This window comes from Centropristis striata, chromosome 13 (genome assembly GCF_030273125.1).
Source record: "Centropristis striata isolate RG_2023a ecotype Rhode Island chromosome 13, C.striata_1.0, whole genome shotgun sequence".
Taxonomy (NCBI): Eukaryota; Metazoa; Chordata; class Actinopteri; order Perciformes; family Serranidae; genus Centropristis; species Centropristis striata.
Genome location: NC_081529.1, coordinates 21,817,546 through 21,827,371, shown reverse-complemented (window position 1 = coordinate 21,827,371; position 9,826 = coordinate 21,817,546). Strand labels below are relative to the sequence as shown.

General features: G+C 29.0%; 1 protein-coding gene across 1 annotated transcript; it reads right to left on the bottom strand.

Moving 5' to 3' along the window:
• Nucleotides 1-1,380: 1,380 nt before the first annotated feature.
• On the bottom strand, nucleotides 1,381-7,939 carry tlcd3ba (TLC domain containing 3Ba). The gene is given in 7 exon segments (XM_059348806.1): nucleotides 1,381-1,595; nucleotides 2,047-2,156; nucleotides 2,984-3,079; nucleotides 3,405-3,530; nucleotides 3,532-3,610; nucleotides 5,581-5,664; nucleotides 7,589-7,939. Coding segments are annotated over 7 exon segments (777 nt in total). The 5' UTR covers nucleotides 7,708-7,939; the 3' UTR covers nucleotides 1,381-1,432.
• Nucleotides 7,940-9,826: the final 1,887 nt, after the last annotated feature.

Below are 9,826 nucleotides of genomic sequence, written 5' to 3'. Positions count from 1 at the left end.
GGTGGAATGTAACAAAGTAAGAGACATTTAATAATGTAAAAAATAAAATAATAATAATGATAATAATAATAATAACAATAATAATTCTCAAAATCATGTAAAACTCCTGCATTCATTTCTTTGTATTTTTTTAATTATATTTTTTATCTATTTGTTTTTATTTTTACTTATTTATCTATATTTATTTTGTTAAATATTCTTCTGTTTCTTGTTAATTTGTAATATGTATTTATTGTATTGCATTTTGATCTTTTTCTTATTTCTTAATGTTTTTTATGTTTTCTATTTATTATTACATTTAATATATTTGCTATTCTTATTCTTGTTTTATTTTATGATATTTTCATCTATTTCTTGTTATTTTTATTTTTATCTATTTATATTAATTTGTCAGTATTCTATATTAGCCTGCTGTGTCGCTGACTGTCTGTCATGTTAACTGACTGCGTGAAGAACCAAAACACACAACACACAATACACAATACATAACACACAACACATGTATCTTGTGCTCAGAGCACAAAAATAAATCTTAAAAAATGATTTTCTTGATCATGAAGGACTTTAAATGTTCTGTTTTCAGCACCATCATTATTTATGGAATGCCTTAAGTCAATATTACATAATAAAATAGAGAAATAAATAAATACACCTATAAAATAGATCCTAAATAAATATATGAATGGATATAAATACATACAAAATATACGTAAATGTGTCAATGTTGTTAAAAAATACAGAAACAAATAAATTTGACTTAATATTTGTTGCATCTTAAATATTTCGTTTTTAAATAAAATCCCCCTGAAATAAATAAAAGATTCTTTTGAAATGGTCATGGTCATGTTTATTTTTTCACATTGATATTCATTTATTTAATAATAAATAATAATAATCATAATAATAATATATATTAATAATTTACATATGCATTTTACATTTATTATATATTTTTTTCAGGATTTATATCATGGCCATATATATTTTTGTATTTTATTTTTATTATATTTATTGTTTAATTTATATATTTGCATTTGCAATTATTTATATATTTATTGCCACTTTTATTGATTTTAGGATTTATTTCAAAGCCATATTTATTTTTTCATAGGCATATTTATGTATATATGTTATTTATTTACACTTTAAATTTAAATACTCATATTTACAATTTTTTTATATTTATTGTCAAATTAATTAATTTCATGGCCATATCTATCTATCTATCTATCTATCTATCTATCTATCTATCTATCTATCTATCTATCTATCTATCTCATTCCAGTGATTCTCTCTCCTCTCATTAAACTCTTCTCCTCTTCCTGCGTCAGGTGTTCCTGTCCTGAGGGGAGAGGTCTGTCACCTTGCAGTAAACTCCTGTAGCTGTTTGTTGACATCACTTCCTCCATCACTGAGTCCTGCAACTAATCTGTCAGTGTTGGTGTTGCTGCAGCGGCGGTGAGGTGGCGAGGCGCAGGGCTCCTCTGCAGATCAGAGCGAACCAGTAGAGCTGCAGGGGCCACAGCAGCGCGGCCCCCAAGTTACACTGCCACGGGGCCGCCAGCAGCACAGTGAGCAGCGGGATGGAGGCGTACCTGAGAAACCAGACATACACTTTTATTATTCATAAATACTACAGAAAAACATTCTTCTTCTTCTTCTTCTTCTTATAATTATTATTATTAATAATAATAATAATAATAATAATAATAATAATAATAATAGTAATAATAATAATGCTTTTCTTTTTTTTTAAAGTATGAATAGTGGGCTCTGATTTTAACTTTTAATTTAATTTGTAAATAAATATATATATAATATAATAATATATATATAATAATATATTATTATAATATATAAATATAAATAAAATAATGTTAATAAATTAAATTAAATTAAATTAAATTAATACACAATTAAATATGGCCATGAAATAAACCCTGAAATAAATAAATGTGGCAATAAACATATAAATAAATGTAAATATAATGTAAATTAATTTAATTCAATTTAAAAAATCAACAGACAGTAGCAGTAGTGTGTGACCTGCTGTAGGCGAGGTAGAGGAAGGGGAAGAGGAGGACGCGGCAGCAGAAGAAGAGCAGCAGCAGGAGGACTCCGTTGACTTTGTGCAGCAGCGTGTGCTGCTTCTTTAACTACCACAGAAGAAGAAGAAGAACAGATTAAAATAACGTTTGTCAGGTTTATACATGTAAATTAAAAAATACCTTTCCATCAAAAAGAGTCAAGTAATCCTAACATAAACCAAAAAGGTACAATTCATTAAATTAAAACTGAGATAAATAAAAATGTCTGTGACTACAGCTGATTAAATTTGCCTTTAATTTAAATGAACAAAGTTTATTTAATTAATGTAAACACTGTGAATGCTTTCTCTTTAGGGATGTGACCAAGAAAAATAAAGAGAGAATTTATTAAATTATCAAGGTTAATTCTATTATCTATAGGTATACGTATTTTAATAAATTGCAATAGAATTATTTTACTCAATTGTTTGATAATTAATATGTAACTGAAACGAACAAATCTGACAAAACAAACCGAAAGTGTATCTGAAGGAGAAGCAACATATAAAACTTTTATTCCAACCTGTTTTTTGTTTTTTTTACAAGATCACAAGTGGATTTTGCAGAATCTATAGGATCTATATAGTCCATAGGATCTATAGGATCTATAGGATGTATAGGATCTACATGATCTATAGATTCTATAGGGTGTATAGGTTCTATATGATCTATATAATCCATGGGAGCTACAGGATCTATAGGATATGTAGGATCTATAAATTCCATATAATCTATATGATCTATTTAATCTATAGGATGTATATGATCTACAGGATCTACAGGGTGTATATAATCTATAGGATCTACAGCATGTATAGGATCTATAGGTGGTATAGAATCTATATAATCTATAGGATCTATAGCATGTATAGGATCCATAGGACAAGTTAGTTCACCTGGATCAGGACTTTCCCCAGACAGACGCTCGGTGTGCTGAGTTCAGCAAGAAACAGAACGCCCTGAAAGAAATCACCTCTACCCTGCCGCCACAGCTGACACACACACACACACACACACACACACACACACACACACAATTAATGCCTATTGGTAAATTGTTTTTTCTGCATTAACTTTACTATGATAAATAATATTAATATAATAATTGATGATGATAATAATACTACATATAATATTATTATTATTGTTATTATTATTATTATTATTATTAATAATAATAATAATAATAATAATAATAATAATAATAATAATAATAATAATAATAATAATAATAATAATAATAATTATTATTATTATTATTATTATTATTATTATTATTATTATTATGAGCATCAGGGAGTCTGTTGCCGTAGTTACCAGGGAGGCGGGGCAGCAGAAAGCGAGCATGAAGACGTGATGCAACACCAGCAGCTTCTCTCTGCGCAGGTAGCCAATCACAGCGCCACCCTGCTCCTTGTGACCTTTGACCTGCAGCCGCTGGCGGGTGGCACAGGAACATGGCGTACACGTCGTACGCAAAGTACGGTGTCGCGAACAGGATGTAGGCGTCAGTCAACCAATGACTGCGTAGGAAACAGGCAGGGGGCAAAGCTTAAACATCACTCATCTCATCTTCATTTATTACATATTTATAAGAAAAATGATCACAAGAAAAAACATTAAATCTATATTTAATATATATAATAAAATTGATTAATTAATTATTTAAATTATAACTAAATATAAACCAATAAAATATACTGAAAGAAAAATATAAATATTATTTAAATAAAGTTTTTTATCAAAAAATCAAATATAATAAAACATATAAGAACCAATAAAATAAAAAATATAACGATAAATAAAAATATAAAAAGACATAGAAAATGTCATAAAATACAATTTAATATCAAAATATAATATAAAAAAGGAAAACGATAAAAAGTATTAAATAATAATAATAACAACAACAACAACAATAATGATAATAATAATAATAATAATAATAATAATATTTAAAAAGTAGAAAAATCCTATGTTCTACGAAGAAAGTTATATTTTCAGGTAATTTTCCCTTTTAAAGTATTTGTTATTTTTGTCTGTTAAAATGTAGAAACAGAAACATGTTTGTTTTGTATCCAGTGTTTTAGATTTTATTATTATTATTCATCATTATTATTTCTCACTGTTAACAATATTGGAATGCAATCAAGTACATTTACTCAATTACTGTCCCTAAAAAATAAAAAAAAAATAAAAAAATACAATATTTACTGCTGAGACGTCATGGAGCAGAAGTATAGTCCCAGAATATTAAAATACTTTCCAGAATAATGTTTATTTATTTATAAGGTTACAAGGTGCTTCAAATAACACGTAAAAAATAAAAAGACAAGTTAATACAAGAGTGTAAAAAAACAAGATCAGAATTTTTTTAATTAAAATAATAATAATAAAGTAACACAACACAAAAGTCACTTCTCCATATGATTATGTTTATTATTTACCCCCACCCACCCCTCTTTATTTTATTTGAGGTGCGTTTTACTGTATGCGTTACTTATTTTGGGGACAAACAGGAAGTCATTGATTTTTTCTCTTTATTATGATCCAAATTTATCAAAGCTTCCAAAGCTTCTCACTGTCATCATCTCCTCATAAACAAATTCTGTCTTGTCTCCACTTTGACTTGGAAATCACACACACACACACACACACACACACACACACACACACACTCTACCCTCCTCTCTGTTTCCCATGATGCTCGGCTGCAGGATTAGTGTTTTAATTGGTCAGAGTCTCTGATAATAAGATTATAAACTGACTGAAGTTCTGATCAGCTCATTCATTCATTCATTCATTCATTCATTCATTCATTCATTCATTCATTCGTTTATTTACTTTTATCATCCGTCAGAGCGATTCGTCCTCTGAGGATCATGAACATCTGTAAATCTTATATCTTTTATTTGATAAACCCCCTAAAAACTGTCTGATTTATTTATTTTTTTAAAAACAGTTTTTTTATTTTTCTAATTTTACAAAAACTGCAGTATTTGTAATCTGCAGTATTTATTGATTTAAAAAAAAACTGTCATTTGTATTTTCTTTCTTTTCTTTTAAATAAAAACTGTAATTCAATTTTATTTATTCTTATAGAAACTGTTATACTATTTTTTACTAAAAACTGTAGAATTTATTTTATGTTATTTATTTATTTTTAAAAGACCTTCTTTAGTCTTTAGCTTTTTACTGTAGTAATAATAATAACTATTATTATTATTATTATTATGATTATTATTATTAATAATAATCATAATAATAATAATAATAATAACTATTATTGTTATTGTTATTGTTACCATTATTATTGTTATTGTTATTATCTGTCTATTTACTCTAGTGTATCTTTAACTGGTATTATCGCTCTGCATCGTTTTTAATGAAACATATAACGTGATCATTTCCATAATATCATCATCATAATCCAGTATGACAGATGTTCAAAACAACATTAAAGAAAACATGTCAAATGTTAATCTGAACTCACGTGTCCTCCAGGACGTCTCTGCAGGACGAGACGATGATGCAGCCGGCGGACGAGGCCATGACGGCCTGCAGGGACGACACCACGCTGAGACACAAAGAGACAAACGGACAGTAAAGAATCTGAGGAAGCAGCTCACTGAAAACTATCCACGTTCATCACTGAGAGAAACTATAAAAACAGACATTATCAGCAGAGTTTGAACTTTCCGACAGTCCTTGAACTGATCATCAGTTATAAAAAGTGACTTAAACTTGGGTTAAATGTTGATATTTGTCTCAGAATCTCAAGGTGTCATTTAAAATAAAGTGTTTGCACTAACCAGATCCTGTTAAAACATTAAATTCTGCTCCTTCTGCTTTACACAGAGCAGAGAGGAGAGGACAGGAGAGGCTGTTTACACAGATCAGAGAGGAGAGGACAGGAGAGGCTGTTTACACAGATCAGAGAGGAGAGGACAGGAGAGGCTGTTTACACAGATCAGAGAGGAGAGGACAGGAGAGGCTGTTTACACAGATCAGAGAGGAGAGGACAGGAGAGGCTGTTTACACAGATCAGAGAGGAGAGGACAGGAGAGGCTGTTTACACAGATCAGAGAGGAGAGGACAGGAGAGGCTGTTTACACAGATCAGAGAGGAGAGGACAGGAGAGGCTGGAAACATGACAATACTTCAATATGTAGAATATGTGGAGAAAACTATTTTTACTACATTCAGAACACTTGTGGACACTTGGAAAATTGTTTATATGTAAATTCTATCTCATTCACATTGCCTATCTGCTGCAGGACTTATATAGATTTTATATGTTGCAGTGAAATAAAAGGACACAGAGAAAATCTCGTAGGTCCAGAGTGGAAGTAAATGATCTGATTTGTTTTGTGTGAGTTTCTGTTTTGTTTGTCTTTTGTCTTGTTGCCTCTCATTTGCAAAACCAAATGCAAAAACATTTCCGTGTCTGAAGCTCTTAAAGTCACACGACCTTATTCACACAGTGAACAGAACAGAAAGATTTAGAGAAATATGTCTGTGACTTTTTACATTAGTTTTAATGTCACTTAGTGAAAGTATAATAATAATAATAATTATATCTTTATTTGTACAGCACTTATCTCAGTGCTTCAGAAAACACATGTTAAGAAAAAAAGGTTTTTAAAAAATTATAAAAATAAAGCAGTGATTTAATCTCTCATCTCCTTTTTTAATGATTTTCAGTGTAAAATATATCTAAACAAGGTTATAAATTACTTCAGAAAATACATGTCAAATAAATAAATAAATAAATGTAAGCTAATACAAAAAAGTGTAAATACAAGACCAAATTTTATATTTAAATTCTTTATCTTACATTGTTTTATTTTAGATGCTTTTCAGTATGAAATATATCTTAACAAGGTAAAAAAAAAAAAAAAAAAAAAGTTAATACAAAAGATTGTAAATAAAATCCAGAACCATTTTTAATTCAATTTTATATTTAAATTCTTTATAAAAAGTAATTTATTATTATTTAAATTATTTAATAATTTAATTACGTTTTTAAGATGCTTTTCTAAAAGGTTAAAAATATATATATTAAGCAGTAAGTTAAAAAAAAGAGACACAAGACCAGAAAATTAAAATACAAAAGTTTTTTTTTTTTAAAAAAACGTTAAAAAAAAATAGAGTAGTGATTTAATCTCCTCACTCTGATTTTCAGTGTAAAATAAATCTAAACAAAGTTACAAAGCTTCAGAAAATACATGTAAAAATAAATAAACAAATAAGGTAAGTTAATACAAAAAAAACTGTAAATACAAGACCAAACAAATATGAAATATCTAAAATAAATAAATAAAGCAGTGATTTCACTTCGTCAGAGTTACGCTGCATTATTTTTATTTGAGTGGATTTTCAGTGTAAAATGTTTTATTTTAAAGGCTCACAAACAACCTGTGGACAAACAGGAGGTCCAGCAGGTCTGCAGGGCATTAGTCTAAGTCACCGGTGTGTGTGTGTGTGTGTGTGTGTCTTACCGTGTGGACAGCACCGCGGCGTCCTCCTCGCTGCATCCCAGCAGCAGCTTCAGGCTCCGCTTGGACAGAAAGAAGAGTCCCGGGAAGAAGACGGAGCCGACGGCCAGCAGGAGCAACATGCTGCCGCTAACCTGGAGGTCAGAGAGAGAGAGAGAGAGAGAGAGAGAGAGAGAGAGAGAGAGAGAGAGAGAGAGAGAGAGAGAGAGAGAGAGAGAGTGTGTGTGTGTGTGTGTGTGTGTGTGTGCAGGGAGGACAGGTGTCCAGCAGCTCAGAGGAGGATCAGCTGGGCGGAGCGGCCACCTGTCAGAGCGTCCTGTCACTTTAAATCTCCTTCAGATAACTGACACATTTAATTTTACTTTATATACTTTATATATATATATATATATATATATATATATATATATATATACAGTGAAAAAATTGCAGTGACATTTACTTAAAAAAAGAGGCAAGTTTTTCCACACAGAAACTTTTTGTAATCTTTACTCAGGCTGTTTCTAAGTACTGTTCATTTAATAGAACCACTTCATTTTCTATGAAAATACACAAGTAAATTGCAGATTCACTGATGTCCTTCAATTACATTTTACTTGGAAATATCAACTAATTAAGCCAATTAACTGGTTTAGTGAATATTACTTGGAACAAATGATTCAATTTCCATACAAAACTGAGGACACATAATAATTTTTTGGGTAATTTTAACTACATTTATTTTTTATTTAAAAAAAACAAATCTTCTACAGTTACCTGACACATTCAGTCACTTTTTTTCGGTTTGGTTTTTATAATATAAAAGCTGTAGTATTTATATATTTTATTTAATTATTTTTATAAAAATTCTGATTAAATTTGTTTTTCTTTTGGTAGGAAGCAGCTTTTTTTATATACTTTTTTTTAATTGTAGTTTTTATTTGTATAAAACCTGTAGTCATTTTTCTTCTATTTATTTTTTGGTGGGCAGCAACTTTTTTCATCTTTATCTCTTTTTTAAATTGTAGTTTTATTTATTTGTTCAAAAAAATGTAGTTTTATTTTATTTATTTTTATAAAAAATGGGGTATTTTTGATATACTTTTTAAAAAACTAATTTATTGAATTCATTTTTTTTAAAACTGTAGTCTGTTTATTTTTTTAACTGTCATTTTGTAACCATTGTCACAGTTATTTAAACTGCAGAGCAGTTTATATAGTTATTAAAATGAGCACCATCGACAGAAAAAAATAAAAACATTTTTTAACACAGTTCTTTGACTTCCTTTCATTGGCTTGTTTATTTATTTATTTCTCAGAGTTCCTTTTAGTGAATGAACCCTGGAGAACCATCTGCAGCAGGAAATGTTCATATTTTTAAAATCAGACTGAAGACTTTATAATCTTCAGGGGTTTTTTTAAATTCTATTTATATATTTTTTATAAAAACCTTTTTATTTTATTTATTTTCATAGGAATTAAAAACTGTAGTATTTATATATATTTAAAAAAATCTCACTTATGCATATTTATTTTGTTTTTGGTGGCCAGCAGAGAATGTTATATTTTTAAAAGTGAACTCAAGGCAAGGTTTTTTTTAACCTTTTTTTTAAAAATAGTTTTTATTTTTATAAAACCTGTAGTTTTATTTGTATCAAAACGGTAGTTTTTATTTATTTATTTTTATAAAAGTTTTTTATATGTATCTGTTTTGTTAATGTTCTGATTTCATTTATTTTTCATTAACTGCAGTTTTTATTCATTTATAAGTGTAATTTATATTATATATTTTTAGTTTTTTTTGTAGACCAAGACCTACTGCTTTAGCTTTTAGTTTGTAACTGAGTTTATCGGTCTATTTATTTATTGCAATTACATACATTACATATATTGTATAATAATAATAATTTATATGTTCATGTCTGGATTAATATGATCTGAAGGTGAACACAGCTCAGTGAGTTTCATCAACTTCTGCAGGAGCTTTGTCTGAATAACTGCTGATTAAGCACTAATACATCAGTCTGAAGCCAAAATAAAGAGATTGATCAGTGATTTAATATCAATAAACGGGTCAAAATGATACCGAAATAACTACAACATGGTGCCGAGTTAAAACTCTGAATTGATGCTTTGTCAGGTTTGTCTGCAAGAACACAAGAACACTGCTGTTAAAATGATGGTTTTCTAAATGGAGTCTGGTTTAATCAGAGAGCTGCACTCTGCAGTCTGTCTGCAAGACGACAAACTACTTTTAAAATG